We start from the raw sequence: 19,651 nt of genomic DNA, 5'->3' as shown, positions 1-19,651 counted from the left end.
TATGTATGTATGTATGTATGTATGTGTATGTGTATGTATGTGTGCGCTTGCGGAATTGCGTGTCCGTACAGTTTTTGATCCAAGTCAATTGACACACACACACACGCAGTGGCATATGATCAATGTATACTGAACTTTAGCAAAAGTACAAATAAGTTAACTGATTATGATTAATACAAAGTGTAGAAAGCAGAAGAATTATATGAAATATTTCGTTGGAAAATATTAAAATAAACTACAATAGTCAAGTTATGTACGGGTATTGTTTAATAAATACACTTCAACAAAAAATACAAATTCAAATATGTATTGAAAAACCACTGAAATCAGTTTTCTCCCACATCAACAACTTAAACTACTTTAGAGTCATGACATTGATAGATTAAATCTTAAATTCACAGTAAATGTTCATTTCCTTTTTCAATGAACAAAGATAGTTATAATAAAGTAAGTTACGTCATAAAACTGTAATGTTTCTGCTCATTGTCAAGAGAAAACAAAACAAAACAAAAATATTTATTAATAATTTACACGTAATAGTAACGCCATGCTCCAGATAGACACGTCCCAATTTGCTCTGTCTGTCTGTCTGCATGCCTGCCTCCCTCCCTCCCTCTCTCTCTCTCTCTCTCTCTCTCTCTCTCTCTCTCTCTCTCTCTCTCTCTCTCTCTCTCTCTCTCTCTCTCTCTCTCTCTCTCTCTCTCTCTCTCTCTCTCTCTCTCTCTCTCTGTCTCTGTGTTGAACAACCCACAATCTAAAGTTTACATTACGTTGTATATCTGCACATTACGTCAGTGACTCATCACATATGATCCTACTAGGTCACTGTCTATACATTTTGAAATGATTATTAACTCTATTGAAATTAAACTTGTTATATCAGGAATTAAGATACAATAATGAAATATTGATAAGTGTGGATTTTGACCTTGTGAAGTCACTAAAGTTGGAATATACTCAAAACGTAATATATGAGTTTATATTAATTTTGTTTACTTATTTTCATAGCAAAATCATCGTGTGCAGCTACCTCGTGATATTAAGCTATGGACTGTTTTCTTAGGTCACAGTAGGTCACAGTCCGATTCTCCAATCTAGGATAATAGACGGTAGGCTTGACTTCTCTAAATAAAGTCATTGATGTGAACACAAACACAGCACTTCATAGTTAAACTTCTGTGCATATAGTTCAAGCCAACGCCAAATCATCATCAAATGTCAAACTGCACAAGGGTTTTTTGTCTCCAGATTTCAGTAAATTAATAACTCCTCCTATGGCTTGGGATCGCTGATTGTATCCTCGTTCCAGGAGGAAAGTTACAGCAGGACATGGCCCACCACCTTGATTGTTCATCCACAGGGATTCTTTGGACACCATCTAAGTATGGAAGCAATAGAAATATAAACATAGAAAGAGATGTACAATTTTATTTACCACATGTGGAAAAAAGACACGTCCTCGAATAGTCGTGTTTGTATACAGGTATATGCTACTGCAAATAATTCATCTCGAGAATGATGATGCTAAAAGATTCCAAAAGGGACTGGTAAAGACAGCACCCGTCCATAAAGTCTGTTGATGTGTTATATTTATTCTTCTGTAGTTCAAAATATTTCAAAAGAGATTGTCGTCGTGCTTTGACACTCATCACATCATGAATATATTTTGAACATTACGAAAAATAATACCATATAAGGGCAACGAGGCTCTTAGTGAAACCAATAGTCGAACCAAGATATCTATAAACTATGAAAAGAACAAGATACAAATCTTACCTTTGAGTTCTCGCCATCAACTAGAGTCCAACCAATTGGTTTGATTTCTTTAAGTTCTATTTTATAATCTCCATCTGATTTGTTCAGATTGACTTTCATTTCCTCTCTGTATTGGTAGCTGTCCGTGCCCTGTTCCTTTACTTTCATCAGCTGAAACAATGAACAATAATGGTGGTGTAAATACCATGATGGGAATAGGTAATGAAATTCGTGTTGTATACTTAAAATTACAGACATAGTTAATGACTTTTTAGTACACACATTCACAGTCATAACAATGAGTTATAATCCACTTGACGCGTAGACAAAACGAGAAAAATCCTAGCATTGTGGTATACAGAATCACAATATTTTTCTTAGCTTCTTTGTGAGTCGTTTTACTACTGGATGTAATTCAAATACAATTAACTGATTACTAGCTGGGTGCATATATAGGTGAATAGCATATATAGATATAATTCACTAAGCAGTTTGCATAAACTAACTGAAAATATGGATACAACCTTTGGGAAAGTTTCCCATCTCCTGGTATCAGACAGACTGTGTGGATCAAGTGAACATTGTATTATGTACATTTTGTTGGGAGGTGATACAATGTATCTATATCCCAGTTTGTAGGCAAGTGGGTACTAGTACTGAAGTTATGATAAAATGATCAGACGTTGCATATCATTGTCAGTCACTGATTCTTTTTGAAGAAAACAATTTGTTTGTTTCTATAACGAAACCAAGGAAACCAATATCTCAATATCTCCATTCCGAATGATATGTTCCTTCGATGAAATGTACACCATACATTGTTCATTGCACCTTTACAGTCACAATATATCTGGTCCCATGAAAACGGAATATTATTGCCTCGAATGTAATTTCGAGTAATGTTAATTACCTCTGTATCAGCTGGTGTGTCTCTAGACAACAGAACTCTTACTTTTGTGAATCTGTCGTTCACAAGAGAGATGAATATTGTCACTTTGTACATACAGTAGTCGGTGTTGCTAATCACACAGAACATTGCCAACTCCCGGATGAAGGATATGCTGTCCTGTCCTTGGCAAATACAAAGAGTGTGTTGTCCCTCACTGGAATCGTGCCAGTTCGTCACTTGGTCCACATCAGATAAACTTCTCCACAGCTTTAAGCTTCCAGATTGTTTTGAGTCGATGCAGTTTTTCACTGACAGTAGGATATGTTTCTGGAAAGTGAAGTTTGTTGGACCACATCGAATGACCGGGGAAAGAGCTGTTTGGTCTGCACCAAGTCTTGGATAGTCGCTGTCGTTTGTTGACACATAGATATAGAATCGTCTTGGTTCGTCATCTTCAGGTAAAGCTCCTGGTGGAATGAACAGATTGACGCCTGCCTGTTCTATCGTTAAATGCCCTCCTTCATAGTTGAAAACGCCAGCAGCGAATACCGTTGTCGTAAAATTTGTTGTGTAAAGAATTGCGGGGTCGTCTGCCGTATTCACAATTCGGGTTAACTGCTCTAAACATGCTTTCAAGTAGACATTGTTATCACCTCTCATTTCAGGTATCAGTTCTTTTCCCTTTGAATTCGCCGCGGCACCCTCACCGACTTCTTGACTCGATCCATTTCCCTGGTTCGGTTTAGGACTTTCTGTTACAGAATTCGTTGTGACGATGGGATCTTCTGTTGATGCAGAAAGTAACACTGGATCATTCGGCATGGAGTCAGTTCCCAAATCATTCAATTCATCATCGTTTGTTTCGCAAACTGCAGCAACTTCGAGGTGTTCTGTGGGTAAGCGAGAGTATCTCTGTCGACGATATGTTCGTGGGGTACTGATGCTTCTAGTAGCACTGTGCTTAGGAGCTCCATTACCAAGATTACTGTCGGCCTGGTTGCTACTAGTACTATTGTGGTTAGTTGTACCATCTGCTGTTTCTTCATCACAACAAAGCATACGCTGCTGGTCTTCTTTAGGTGCATTACCGTCCACGTCTTTCCAAATTTTGTCAATTATTGTCTGGGCAAATCCACAACAGCATTCCTTCCAGAAACACGTATTTTCAATTGAAGCAAGGAGGAAACATAGTAACGTGAGGAAGAAAACGACTAGCGGTAACAATGTTATAACAGATTCAAATATACCAAGTACGTTTAGAACATGTTGGCCTGGTTTACAGGTTTGTGATCCATAGGTATAGCAGAAAGCATCGATGGTATTGACCAGTCCGACTGTGATGAGAATGAGTAGTATTCCCGTCTCTACGTTGTTTACGCTGTCACTCTTGTAGGGTTTTGTATATACATGGTGAAAGAGAATAATCAAGCACAGAACAACCAAAATTATTGTACGCTGAAATTCATCCTTGATATAAAAATGACAGGCGACGAGAACAAAACGCCTCGTTAGCATCACTGACTCCCAATACCACGCAAGTTTCTCGCGATAGTTGCCCCTGAGGAAGGTTACTACACCATTCGTTGTAACATATGACTTCGAGACACTGTTTTTGCCATTCTTCTTGCGATAGTTGTAGATAGCGCAACATCCTTCATATACTAGTATAGGCAATGGCAGAATGCAAAGTACTGCGAAGTAAAGATATGAAAATCTGCCCTTTTGGGATTTACGTAGTACCAATAGTGGCATAAACAGAAATGGAAATGCGGTCATACCGAGAACACAGAGGGACAAAATGAACCATGGTCCAACAAGATCGAGTTCCCCAGAGTAATACAACCTTAGCTCGCCACTGATCCAAACCCAATTAGTGAAAGAAAATACGATATTCAAAGTGCATATATACCCAAATACTATACACATTGACAGAGCAAAAGTAAGGTGATCCGAAATGGATTGGTCAATGGCTATTTGACTAGTATTTCGACGTCTCTTTATGCATCTAAAGATATAAACAATGACGGAAAATAGCAAAAGAATACCGACAACAGGAATTATGACATTGAGATTGATGAAGAGGGTTTTTGTGATGTAATTATCAAGGGTTGGCAAGCATGTCTCTAAGAAGTCAGGTAATACTTGAAAACTAAACAAGTGAACAATGAAATATAGACCCGGAACAATGAAGATGGAGTCCTTGCTACTTCGAGGCCTCGCCAACAACGCCACGATTTGATAAAAGAAGAATACTAACTTTAATATGTCTATTAAAATAATAATCTGCCCCTTCGATTGCTTCGTAGGTCGCAGTTTGGTACCACCGTTATCGTGTACTACTATATCTAGTTCTTCATGTGCATGTTGATTCGAGGTGTTGATATCACAGTTGGTGTATTCAGTTACCGCATCCTTATTTTTCCTGAAAGCACCACTTAACATCAAAGAAAACACGATGATGAAAATTATGATAACAATCACCAGGATCCAGTAAATTATGTCTGATTCTTCGCACTTATCATTTGCCACACAAATCGTTGTAATGGATTCTGTGTAACCAGATTGACAATTACCACACAATGCACCAATCCTGCCATCATGACATGACTGAAAGTCATCACATATGCTATCGGTGTTGCCATGACAGCAGTAGCCAGGGGGACAAAGCAAAAAATTGACTCTATCATCTTCTTCGTATCCCCAGTGGTTGGCTTTCGATTTAAGACTTGTTGCAGCACAATTAGCGCCTTTAGGACAATGATGACAGGTGATATTCGTGATGTCACTTCCGTTGCTATAACTCGCACCGAGGCTATATGTTTCTGGACCGCAGGCTTGGCAAGTGAAGAAGACATCGTATTGTTTTCGGTTGTACTTTTGTGTTAGATTTAAGTTATAGCCTTTATCACAAATGACAGATGTGGTGTCATCTAGCTTGAACGGTTTGGGTGAGCCATGCCAGATAGCATTGACTTTGTCTGTATTTTTAGCATCAGCTTCAAATCTGGTATTTTTGATTGTGAGATTTCCTTCATAATCACTCCAGAGAAGAGCTCCCAGTAGACGTGTATTTGTGTGCGTGATACTCACAACACAGTTGTCCATGTAAACGGCATCTCCATCAGTATTCAAGTAGATACATCCCCCGAGGAAAAATGCACTATTGTCGACAAAGTTTGTATTTCTGACTTCAACTGTTCCACCAGAGAGATATAAAGCACCACCTCTGCCAGTAACTCCAGTGGCTTCATTTCCATAAAAGTTAACTTTGTTGATTACCAGGTGGCTTTGTGACGTCATATCTGCAAATATGGCTCCCCCAGCACTGGTTGCACTATTGTCATTGAAGTATACATTACTGAAACTAAGATGCATTGAGTAATTTTGTGCCGGCAGATGTTTTTTGCACAACCAGTACTGTCTCCATGTCTCTCGATCAACACAATTCCTTGGATGATAACCACTAGAAGTAACGTTTAGTACGCTCGCATCTAAAGCTTTGATGATGTCTTCTGTCAAATCACAGAGGGCGTGTGTCTTCTCATCTAGCGACTCCTCAAGATAGAGCACCCCTCCTTTGTTGTTCTCTGTGTGTTCAGTAAAATTTGAATCTTGAATGTGGCCAGTGAAGTTACCAATATTTGACACTTTTAGGTATATCCCAGACAACTTGTTGTTTTCAAATGAGCAATTCTTGATTACTACATCTAGTGTATCCATGGACATTTGCTGCTGCTCAACTATGATACCAACACTTCCGGTACTGTTTAGGAGATATGTGTTGAACATGAGGAAAAGAAACGGCGAATTTCCGATTGCAGTTTCTAGTTCGTAAAGAATGGCAAATTTTCGTTTGCCCTCTGCCATGCGTCGTGAAATCAGATTTTCAAAATGACAGTTGTCAATGATCAAGGATGCGTCTTTCGAAGTAATCGCGGCACCGAAGTTCGGATTTGGCGAGACTCCCGAGATAATCGTTAAGTTTGTAAGACTCACTTCTATTGGTTCACGGTTTAGTATGGTATTCTGTGTACCGTTGAAGTAGAACACGCTGCAGTCATATAAGGAATTTATGATGGCGGTACCATTCACTGTGTTTATATGCAGTGACTTTTCAATATATACACCGTAATGTTGATCAGTGTCAGTTGTGTCTTCTGTACATAGTTTATAGGGATACAGGTGGTTGTTAGTGGCATCTATAGTTATGACGTCATTAGGTTTGGCTATATCAACAGCACGTTGTATAGTCTTACATGGTAGACTCAGAGAACAGTTCCCCTTGTCATTCCCTCTCATATTGGAGACGTAGAAAATCGTGTTTACTTGGGAACATTCTAAAAGAGGAAGAAGAAGATAAGCTTTATGTGAAAAAAGAACATTTCACAGGTCTTCGACAAAATTAGCATACCTTTAAAGTTGACCGATACTTCATATAATTTCTGTATTAAGTTGTCAACTTTACTATTTGGGACGTAATGATTCAACATAATTATAAACATATCATTCAGTTGATGAGAGGGAAATATATAAAACCTACAACATAATTGAAAATATTGATGACAAGGCAAAATAATATAGTTTCATACATGACAACAAGAATACACGATAACACAACACAACACATCACTACACAACACAACACAGCACTTCACAACACATCACTACACATCAGTACACAATCACACCACACAACACAACACAACACAACACAACACAGCACTTCACAACACATCAGTACACAATCACACCACACAACACAACACAACACAACACAACACAACACAACACAACAAAACACAAAACAAAACAACGCAACGCAACGCAACACAACACATCACAGCCCAGCACATCCCATCACATCACAACACAACACAACACAACACAACACAATCACACAACACAATCAGTACACAATCACAACACAACACAACACAACACAACACAACACAACACAACACAACACAACACTATGAATCAGCAATGAATAACATACGCTGTTGTGTAGATGTAAGCTCGTAGAGATGTCCCTGACAACACATTCTGTATTGTGGGTTATACCCTACAGCTCCGTCCTCAAACCCACAGCACTTTCCTCCATTGGCAGGCGTACCATTCGTTACAAATAATTCACCATTACAGCACGTTTGGTTTTCCCCGATGTCATCATCTCCACACGTCATTATCTTCTTAGACATTCGTACTATAGACCCCAAACTACAGTCGTATATGGTAGCATCATACACTGTTTCATTGCAACATTGTAAAGTATGGAGCTGGGACTTCTTAAGGACAGTTTCTCCACAGCATATCGACTGCAGTGGGTTGTGTGAATAGCACGTTTGGTTTTCCCTGATGACATCATCTCCACGCGTCATCATCTTCTTAGACATTCGTACTATAGACCCTAAAGTACAGTCGTGTATGGTAGCATCATACACTGTTTCATTGCAACATTGTAAAGTATGGAGCTGGGACTTCTTAAGGACAGTTTCTCCACAGCATATCGACTGCATTGGGTTGTGTGAATCGCTCCCACAGCATTCCATCGGTCGTCCATGCCTACTCACTTTATGATGTTTTTGCCCTTGGCAGCAGATGAAGTTATCTGAAGAGAACGTTCCGTTGTTGCATGGTGGATAGAGGTTTATCATAGCAGAATTTTCATGTTGTGTACTAGATATACTGCCTTTATTAACTACTGCTGGTATGGTTTGCACTAAATGGAAAAGAATGGTAAATTGCATATCAGATAGAAATTCCATGTGATAATCCAACAAATACAAATATTATAGTAACGTATCAAACTGGCATTTTATCATGACGCAGAACTCAACACAACATTTTGTATTTTTCGACGAATTTGATACGATGTGGTTTTACGTTGTAAGATATGATTACTAGTACACTATGTCCTGTACACTAGTACACAGATAGTGTCAAGTACGACACAAATGTGGAGTGCAGACCCAAAATGCATATATTGCCTGTTTATAATAGATTTTGAATGTAGTCGATGGTGGCGCCACGTCAAATCTGACTACACACGTGTATCGAAGCGCCACCAACGACATTATTATTATCATTTTTAGAATGAATTGCGCAAAATTGTACGGGTGGGTCAATTAACACACCTTTTCAATGAGAACTAAGTGAGCTACATGTATAACGTATAAGCTTATCCTTACAAAAACAGACGTTTTCTCCAGAGTTACATTTTCCACAAATGTGGAAGCGATCATCAGACTGGCAACTGCTTGTTAACGTAATCAGGTATTCAGGTCATTAGATCACTCATAGACCTGAATATAAACTTTGACCTTTAATGTCACAAAGTAACCACTCTAATATAGAAACGAAAGTACAGCAAAAGTACGCAATAAAACACAAAGAAGCAAGGGTTGGCCAAAAAAAGTGCCAAAGGTTTATACGGGTACCAACAATTAAGGATTATACGGGTCTTTCTAGTAGGAGAATCGAAAGGTGTCGTAAATTTGAACATTATTAAATAGCATGGCGGGTATTTCCACACTTAATATAAGTCTGTCCAATATATAATTAAACCGACAATATAAATAACTCAGGAAATAAGACCTTATTAAGTTTCGGACTATAGAGGTACATAACAAAATAATATATCGCCAATTCTTTCAAATGAAATATTCAAATGACAGTTCACTTTTACAATGGAGGCGATGCCAAATTCTTACGTCACAAGGAAGACAATAATGACCTCATATCACGAGATAAAACTTTGGCACGTGATAGTTGCACATTCTTGCAAACAGCTGTTATTTCTTTCGCGACACTACGAAATAATGGACATTCTCGCAAACCAGAGTCGTTATTTCTCCCGCGACACTGCGAAATAACGAACTTGGCCGTGCGTTTTGGACGGTGCCGTAAAAGAGGCTGTCGTTTACGACGATGTAGTTGCGTTTCTCCTCACAAATCTAAATTTCCAATGAAAAGCTACTAATACTGAACTTTGAACATACATTGAATTATTTTGAGTATATACTAATTTTGCTAATGATTTTCAGAAATAACTAAACGCAGTAGACTATATTCATGTATATGTATTTAGCAATGTGTAGAAAACATTACTCATACATGTATCTATGTGTCAAAGATAGACCATAGATTAATGGAAGTTTCCCAATGACGTGTAATTATGTGACAGTGACAGCACACACGTCACTGACAAAGATGGGTGATTATTTCGCCATGTCTTCAATTTCATTTTGAATATCTGACAACCTTGATGTATATTTTAAGAAGTATTTTGAAAATACACAGCACAACATACAGGTAATTCACCCAATAACCCTGTCCCTGTTTTCAGTGTTTTATATCGATCAGTGCGCACTAGTAACAAGTGATTCCCAAGTTCAATGATTTACTGGACGGGTCGTGTAGTTTACAGTAAAGTTCACAGTTCAGCAATTTAAGGTCAGGTATTGAAACCTCGTCTTTATACTACATAAAAGGGTAAAATGAAACCACACAGGACGTGGTGACAAAACTTACCTTGGATTGTCAAGCAAAACACGAATAACACGAGGCTGCAATACCACAAATTGTGTCTCCGCGCTGTCCGATATGGTTTGATGTGAAGGTTCGCCATGTTAGTAGTTGTTACCGTTTTTACAAAATGATGATTTCACGTCTTTAGAAAATATGACGTCACGTCTATTTTGTCTGACAAAAATGGGAAAGTAGGGGGATTTCCTATTGAACAATGAGTGTGCTGTGCATACCATTTGTCATAGTTTACATATCATGATACTTGTCACAATTTTATAGCATTTCTGGATATTCGACAAGCTCAGGAAAATAATCTAAAGTGGGAAAGAATGTATTTAAATGATATATACCGCTCTGGATTAGTTTAATTATCTTATTTGTGTTGAAACGAATGATCTCCACCCTACCGAGAAATGGTGTGTCACGTTTCTTGTTTAAACGTAATACTGGCTTCTATCCAAATATGCATGAAATGGGGATTCCCCGGCCATTCTTCAACAACTGCAACTGCGCAGACGCAGTCTGAGTGCAAGCGTATCTCACTTTGATATAGCCTAACAAAAAAAATTATGTGGTTCCAACTACGCTCAATTTTTTAGAATAGGTGGGATAGGTAGATTTTTTTATAATTATGTGAGTGTCTAGTTCAGGTAATAATGTTTTCCGTATGGTCTTTGTGTTATTGGTTTCTTCTCATCAGATGTACAGTCATAACAGATTAGAAGAACAGTTTAATATTGTCTTGCGTGATGTCAGTTGGGTAAGGCCTGCGTGACGTGAAAAACTAGGTGGGGTCGGGTAACATGAACCAAACAGTTTTTTCTTTTAGGCCTAAGTGGTAGAGCTTGTTTACAAGAAACGTGGTGGATGACGTACTTAGTCTATAGTGCAGTAGTAGTATCATGAATATACATTTCAGATCACATATGTTCACAGGCGCCTTGGAAAGCTCTTTGAGACCTAAATCAATGTAAATCATTCTGTAGGGAAGAGAGCTGACCTACATGAAGTATCCATATACCGCAACATCTTAGTGAAGGTCTTAAGCCAGGGTGAGTATTTCTTGTAACCGGTTTTTATAACCGTCTTCAAACAGGAGTTTTATATCCTTATCACACACCACATTGCATAGATTATGGTTTATTTCGCTAACTCGATGTAGTTGGTTGTTTTGTTATTGTTTGCGCACAGAAAATACTCCTCACAGTTCGAAAGGAACGTATAGTCCATAGAAATTGTTCTTACTATATTTTGTCAAAGACGAAGAAGTTTTATTGCTTTATGATCGGGGTCAATATATATAGCTTCATTTCGTTAGAGTTGTTGTAAGTATCGAAGAATGTATGTTTTGGTCCCGGGTTTTCACTAGGCAAAGTTTTCGTACATAGTTTTCTATAATCTTGTGTTGTTACATTGCTTTGATGATTGTATCATACTTCATACATTAATCATACGTTAAATCACTTTTCATATTGCGTCATTGAATTTATTTGATTTGCATAAAAAATGCATGATTTTTGAAAAGGAAATCGAATGTTGTCGAACTAAGACATGGAAATTCCTTGACTTACGAAATACTTTATTTACTGACCTTTGTGGTGACGCATGCGCAAAGAAGGTGGAAAGTCCCTTCTATTTATAGATATGATGTCCCTGACATCAGCGTTAATACAATACAAGGCGTGTTGCCAGCACACCTATTTTAGTGATAAGAAAATAAAACAAAAACAAAAGAAAATAAAACAAAAACAAAAACAGGTCGGTCTTTATATATTGAATTAGTTAATGGCAACTATGAAAACAACGGAAAAGCCGTATACAAATGTAAATGTCATTCTTTAATATGATACGGTGGTCGACGACTCTCCTCGATCAAAAGGTGACTTTGTTCAATGTTTGCTCTCAGCTCTGCATAATCAAAAGGTTGCTCTGCACTGTTTTCAGTACAACCGAACTCATAATAAGGTCCAGTAGTGCTATAGGCATTGAGCGGTGTCTGTCTGTCTGTCTGTCTGTCTGTCTGTCTGTGTATGAACGACTTAAACTCAAAAACCGCTAGACCGATTGCCTTGGTATTTGGTGGCATTGAGCGGTGTCTGTCTGTCTGTCTGTCTGTCTGTCTGTCTGTCTGTATGTATGTATGTATGTATGTATGTATGTATGTCTGTCCGTCTGTGTGTCTGTCTGTGTATGAACAACTTAAACTCAAAAACCACCAGACCAATTGCCTTGGTATTTGGTGGGGACATTACTTTTGAAGTCTACTTGGGAAATTTTTCAAAGCAAAATGATCACATCACAGGTGTGTGATTAGGGTCAAAAATGCCATTTTGGTCAAAAACTACTGGGCTGATTGGTCTTAAATTTGGTGGAAGGTTTTTAGGGTTGTGTAGATTAAGATTTGTTCATGACATGATGATTCCATTAGTAATATGCAAATTAGGCCTAGAAATGTGTTTTTTTGTCAAACATTTTGAATTCCAAAACTACCCAGCAGACTAGGCTGAAATTTAACAGGGATGCATATGTGGGTGTGTATAAATGAAGAAATATTAAGCATATAATGATCTCATCAGTTATATGCAAATTAATTTTGGTCAAAAATTTATATCTCAAAAAGTATTTAGTCAATGAGACTGAAATTTGGTGAGATGTTTCTAGTAATGTTATTCTGAAGAGTTTGTTCAAAACATTTTGACACAGTTGACCCTAGCAACCATGGCCACGCCCTTAGGCTGGAGTCAAAATTTACGTCAGGGGAGAAATTGGTTCGGCCAAAAAAGAATTCGCAGAACCATTATGATCGCGTGGTCGCTCAGTCAGAATATTCACAGTTACATGCCGTACTGACAAAGGTATACGGAAAGTGAGTATATAGAATGGTGTACAGAAGTAGACCATTTTAAACGAACATATCATGACACTACATTTGATTCATTTTATTTAAATTGTGAAGTGTATGTTTCTGTATTTTATCTACATTTAGGTGTACAGGTTCCTTGTGGTTGTAAACTCTTCAGGTATTCAGGTTTGCATAGCCTCCCAAATGTCTTTCCGTCAACGCCGTTGTAGACGTTATGAAGATCAAGCATCGGCTCAAGACTCATCAACATCTTCCAGCCAAAGCTCTTCTCGTGCATCTTCAACAGACAGATGTTCAAAAAATGACAGAAAATGCGGGGCCGCCCACGCACGCAGAGCAGAGAAAGGTAACCGAAAAATTCTCAGGGAATTGGAATGGGCAAACATTTGGACTAGAACTGGGTGCATTACAGGAGAATCGGCGTTGGTTTGTACAGACTCTTACTTAGCTAAATGCCTTGAACAGCTTGATCAGAATATTAGAAAAAGGAAGAAGAGACGGAAACGTTACCTCAACACACTGTCGTATGCAACGGGATACTTTGCGGGTGGTGTTTTTGATCATCGAGGTGGGGAACTGGTCCTTGCTGACGGTGATGTGAGATTGAGAATCACGCCAAATGCAGTCAGTAAGAGTCTTGGGCCATATAAAGTCTACATCTATCTAACTCACAACATGAAGGAATACCCAAAGACTTCAGGTGTCGATGGCATGTACCTGTCACCGGTTATCAGATGTGGTCCACATGGTCTTGCTTTCGAGAAACCCGTCTTGCTGTCAGTCAAGACGGCTATAGAAGAAGGTGAATACAGTAGCTTCAAGGTGTTCAAAAGTGATACGAAACCGAATGAGGAGTGCAGTTGGCAAGTGACAGATGACGATGAAGCCCATTGCATATGGAGTCGAGGACCCGATCGAGGATATTGCATCACCGCTTTGAAGCATTTTACTCTTTATCGAATAATTGGTATGAGAGGTGAGAGCATATTGAAAGGTGTTTTCAAAGTTCAAGTCTTCATGGAATTCGGAAAGAGACACTCCATCAAGTTACGAGTGCGTGTCTTTCCTGACACAGTGGCAGATCTGAAGGTTGGTAATGCTATCATCGTCACTTCTGAAAGTTTGAACATTGAAATGTAAGAATGGAAGAAATGATAATTGGCTAAGATTTATTCTGAACCCATTGAAAGATTAGAAAAGTGTTAATTCTTAGTCTTCTAGCAAGACATTTTACTCAATTAAAGTTTGTGCAAACAAATATGGGATTGGTAATTTTATTACTGTAACAACAACAACAACAACAACAACAACAACAACAACAACAACAACAACAACAACTGCGACTGACCCTAAAGCCGGCTTTGAAACGTCCAGAAAGAAGTATAAGCTATTACTGATCTGGGGACGTAACGCCAATAGTTTTCGTACACAGACCAACCCAAACTGTTGAGGGTTCAAAACTGAACTTCCAACCACATAGTTATCTCTAACTACCATACAAACCTGGTTGAATTTTGTCCATGTTCGGAGCCCCATTCCCACCTCAAACATATATGATGCTTACCATGTTCATCGACGTCTATTACAGATAGTTAAGCAAAGCGAGAGTGAAATCGGTGGAACTTTGGTAGATGTGGACACGTCCCAGAGAATATCTATTGAAGAAAACAAAGGACTTGTAATGAATCTTACTGACGTTTCACCAGATGGCTGGAAATTGGTAAATGATACGAGATGTGAGGTCAGAAATCAACATTTATTGTAAATTTTATCGCATAACATCATTTTTAAAGATATTATTCAGCGCACGGTCCTCGAAATTGACAGTTCAAAATTCAATTTACCAATCGATTTACATTTTAGATTATTCGATAAACTAAATTAATTGATATTTCAACAAATATAGGTCAAACCAGAACATATTTGGATGGGACAATCGAGACAACCCTCTGGAGTAGTTCGTACCTTCTCGCTTGAAAGTGTAGGAGGCCTCCCAGATAACATAGGTTGTAGACTCGCTGTCTGCGAACAGGGACGACCAGATACAGAGATTATTATTAAGCTGAGGAGTACACTTTATCGCCAGGTAAACATAAAAAGAGACCATGTCATATTTATCTTGAACTTGTGAGTTCAATTTCTATTGCTTGCCATATCTTATAGATAACACACACACACACACACACACACACACACACACACACACACCCTCATCACTCACTCACTCACTCACTCACTCACTCACTCACCCCACCCACCCACACATACACACACACACTCTCACACACACACACACACTCTCTCTCTCTGTCTCTGTCTCTCTGTCTGTCTCTGTCTCTCTGTCTGTCTCTCTGTCTGTCTCTGTCTCTGTCTGTCTGTCTGTCTGTCTGTCTGTCTGTCTGTCTGTCTGTCTGTCTCTCTCTCTCTCTGTCTCTCTCTGTCTCTCTCTCTCTCTCTCTCTCTCTCTCTCTCTCTCTCTCTCTCTCTCTCTCTCTCTCTCTCTCTCTCTCTCTCTCTCTCATAAATATATATGATATCTCAGACCACTAGTGGCCAATAATCCTCTTCACACAAGTTCAAAAGTGGATCTTCGACAGTTGAAGTCTTTATGATATTTAAATTATTTGAGCTAATGACTGTGAAATAAAAGATTACACTCATAGAGAACACTTATTTCGACACGCTCAATGTCACGATTCACAACTATCATATTTGATATTGGTGACATTGAATTTGAAGATAAAAAAAAACATTGCGACTATAAAATATACACAATTCGAATATTTTATTGGCTTTCTTCGGTTTATCAAACTTAGAATTCTTCATATAAAGGGTTTAATAATTCTACATTTTTATCTTTACAGCAACCACGTGATGCACTTTATCAATTACAGAGTACTGCCCGGCGACCTGCAAATGCGGACCGTCCGATTGCTCAAGTAAACGCAGTAGACAGAGATTTTAGGAACTCTCTACCAGAATTCCAGCGTGTTTACAATGACCGGTTCTCGGACATTATCAACTATGAGTTGTACGTTGACTTATGCGTTCGGTTAGATATTGAAAGTCAGTGTGATGCACGTTTCCTAGCCGCCAATTTGGGATTGAAAACAGAAACGATCTCATATTTGACAAAAAATGTGACTGGCCAACATCGAAGTCTTTCATCATGTTTACTCGACTTTTACATTGAACGGAGCATACAGGGTGGACTCAATAAACGGGAGATTCTCACAGATCTTGAAGGGAGACTTAAAAATATTGGTCATGAACAAGCTGCAATTTTAGTTCATGATCATTTGTGCCCAAAGAAAGCGTCAGTCAGGAGCGATGGGAGCAGCGATTCCGGTATGGGTGGCAGCAGTTTTGATGAAGGCGAATCAACATGACAAAGTCATGGGAATTATGGGGCCTTCAGTAATTACAAGGGGGAGGGGTCACTTTTTACAAATCGGTTCGGGGGGAGAGATAGTGTAGAAAATGGGATTAGAGGAAGGTCACATTTTACCTTGACTCATTGTATTGTTTAACTTTGTATTATTTGTGATTTTGGCATCCCATCGCTGCCACCCGTCCTGCATCTCTCTAGCTTCCGCATTGTTTCGGGGTCGGTTTGGGTTAGGTACCGTAATATAACAATATCAGTCAAGTTGCAGTTGGCAACCATGCAGAGATTCAAATAGTCAGTTATGATGCGAGGACAGGAATGGGTCTGCCAAGGAAAACGGGAACAGTTGGGTAAAGATATCGGGGATAATGTTGTGGAGGTGTTGACCTCGGTTCCAACAATTAAAGGACTATGCCCATCTAGTCTTTGTGAGTTCTGGCCTTCAGCTCAGCCAATTTGACAACACAGATATTTATTAATGCAGTGCTTTTACACGAACCCCTTGAGGTAGTCGTGAGAAATAACCAATGCCTTTAAAACTATCAATGAGGTGGCAGCGGTAGTACCAAGTCCTAACCATTGATTCAGAGACTTGTGTCCTTTTCCATGTCTGATAGCATTTTAACCCAAGGAATGTTTTTAAAATAATTTTGGGAGAGTCATATTTTAGAGAAAGGAAATTGAGAGAGGGCAACTTTTTTGCAAGACGCGTACGAAATCGGGTAGGGTCACACATTTTACAATGATCACACAAAAGACAAGGGCCTGATTTCCCCTGGCCCTCTCCTTGTAATTACTAAAGGCGCCCTAAAGAATTCGAGTAAAACTATGATCATAGCATGACGTACTGCCAGAATAGAAACATTCCTCTGAACTTATCTTCTATAATCAGACGTTATTATTTTTTTACAATAAAATTCGGACTTCGATCCTAGAATATGATTAAAACTGACATCCTTTATGGGGTTAAGTTCTTGATTCTGTTAACCATCTACTTCTCATACACAAGTTGAAATCATATGGTATCAGTGGATGCCTTCTCGAATGGTTTCGTTCTTATTTAAATAATCGACAACAGCGTGTTGTTATTGGAGCTACATAATCTAAATGGCAAAAGGTTATGTGTACCTCAGGGTTTACTCTTAGTATGTATATTAACGATTTTCCTGATGTTCTTAAGTCGTCCGAGTGTTCGCCGTATTAGGCGAAGCCAAGATTTTTAAGACAATTTTTAATGATCTTGCCAGATTTAGACTACATAATGACCTTAATAACGTTTCCGAATGGTCCAAACTGTGCACCTCAAACTTAATTTGAAGAAATGTAATGTGATTACTTTCAGTAGGAAGAAGACTGTCATCTCTCATAAATATACGATTAACGCCATCAAAATCGACCGTGTAAACTAAGTCAAAGATCTGGGCGTTGTCTTCTCAACTAATTTAAGCTGGGAGTTACATATTCGGGGCATCGTCAAAAAGGCTTACAAGCTAGTTGGTTTAAATTTGATAAAGCGTACCTGCAAGTATTTTCCATGACAATTCTTGTATCATTAATTTATATAAATCACTTGTACGAAGTCAGCTAGAGTATTGTCCACAAGTTTGGTCACCCATGACCATCAGAAGTATTTAATCACTAAAATTCCAGCATGGATGGTTAAGGAGTAAGCCTTGATAAGTTTTGTCAGTATTTTAATATTCAATCGATGTCGTAGGAAATTGCTGGATGCAGTCTTTTTCTATAAATGTTAAATGTACTTTTAACTCAAATGTATTTTGTTGTCAATGTTCCCCTTTCATGTTCCTCCAGGAATCTCCGTTCCCGCTACAAAATACAAAATGGCTCGTTTTAATACTACTCAAAGGAAAAAACTCGTTTTTACCTAGGACCTTCGATAATTCAGTTTTATCAATACATTGCAAAACGCTGACATATTTTCCAGTCTCAGTAATTTTAGAAAAAGTGTCCTAAATGAAATAGTTGATTTGTGAATTTAACGGAGTTTCGGTAATATTATTTTTTCTATAGTTTTATTTTTTTATTAGTTTTGTAAATATTGAATGCATTTTAGTCTTTTCCAATTTCTGGGTGTCTGTAAATGGGGTAATCTTGTAAACATCTCAAATAAATAAATAAATAAATAAATAAATAAATAAATAAATAAATAAATAAATAAATAAATAAATAAAATCTTCATAGCATCGACACAGTCTCGCAGAATGTTTTAGAGTAGGTGACTCTAAAAATAATCTCACCAGTAGTGACAATGTAACGCCCAGGTCGAGGGTCATTGATTTTGATATGATTCTTCAATAATATATATATTTATTATTCTATATCCACGCGGGAAGGGGGCGGGGGTAAAAAGTGAACCATATATGAGTTTCACTTGTTATTTTCATGTAAGGAGCACACATCTGGCAGATATGAATTATATTGTTCCAGAGTTGTACTTCAAATACTTCTACTTTTTTCACTATGTCACAAAAAATGTCTTTAAAATAATAATGGAATACAATTATCTAGATCTTGCAGCTGTATTTTATCACTGCTATGTCACTTACCCTCCAGTACATGTACTATGTAGCTCCATGCACTGAGCGGATGAAAGTTATTTTTATATTTTTCATTTTCATTTAGTTTTTCATGATTTGTAACATACCACACTCTCGACTAGTGTGAGTTGAGTATAATAAAATTGAAACTAATTAAATTGTATGTATTGTATCATCTTTATTGAACATATAAGCCATAGAATTAGTCAAAAATACATTTTATGTAAATCTTCACATGTACGTATTATTCCTGTTTTCTGCGGTACCAACAATATATACGTAATGCAATGTGTTTGATAGTTGCAAATGTGACACTTCAAAAGTAGCCTACCTTGTTCTAAACTTTAATTAAGGACTATAGCCACAATATGTGTAAATAAATACATGCCAGCCATCACACATACAGTAATTCAATTCATCATGAGGGCGCTATTTCTGTCATGAAGCGCAATTTTCCAATATGGCGCTCCCCATGAGGAACACTCGTGTTCGTCTGTGTTTCGATGACCCTCCGCCGTATCACCCCAGATTAGTATGGTATTTAGTAAATTTAGACAACTGTAAATTTGTTTCAGATCTAGAGAGTCAGATCAAATCGCGTTTTTCACTCAGTAGATACACGCACGTGCATTTGTACGTGGAAGAATACCTATTGCCCTCTAATGAAAGGA

General features: G+C 38.1%; 2 protein-coding genes across 2 annotated transcripts; one reads left to right on the top strand and one right to left on the bottom strand.

The window, feature by feature from the left end:
* Positions 1–724: 724 nt before the first annotated feature.
* LOC144435027 (uncharacterized) lies at positions 725–7,939 on the bottom strand. The gene is made up of 4 exons (XM_078123565.1): positions 7,641–7,939; positions 2,666–6,981; positions 1,777–1,926; positions 725–1,378 (listed from the first exon to the last, which is right to left on the bottom strand). Exons 1-4 carry the CDS (start codon positions 7,840–7,842, stop codon positions 1,190–1,192), a joined length of 4,857 nt encoding a protein of 1,618 aa, XP_077979691.1. The 5' UTR covers positions 7,843–7,939; the 3' UTR covers positions 725–1,189.
* Positions 7,940–10,931: 2,992 nt separating this feature from the next.
* LOC144435147 (uncharacterized) lies at positions 10,932–19,066 on the top strand. The gene is made up of 5 exons (XM_078123714.1): positions 10,932–11,223; positions 13,158–14,123; positions 14,623–14,775; positions 14,941–15,120; positions 15,899–19,066. The coding sequence occupies exons 2-5, from the start codon at positions 13,218–13,220 to the stop codon at positions 16,421–16,423; spliced, it is 1,764 nt and encodes a 587-aa protein (XP_077979840.1). The 5' UTR covers positions 10,932–11,223; positions 13,158–13,217; the 3' UTR covers positions 16,424–19,066.
* Positions 19,067–19,651: the final 585 nt, after the last annotated feature.

This window comes from Glandiceps talaboti, chromosome 5 (assembly GCF_964340395.1).
Source record: "Glandiceps talaboti chromosome 5, keGlaTala1.1, whole genome shotgun sequence".
Lineage (NCBI taxonomy): Eukaryota > Metazoa > Hemichordata > Enteropneusta > Spengelidae > Glandiceps > Glandiceps talaboti.
This window is presented reverse-complemented; position numbering and strand designations above follow the sequence as displayed.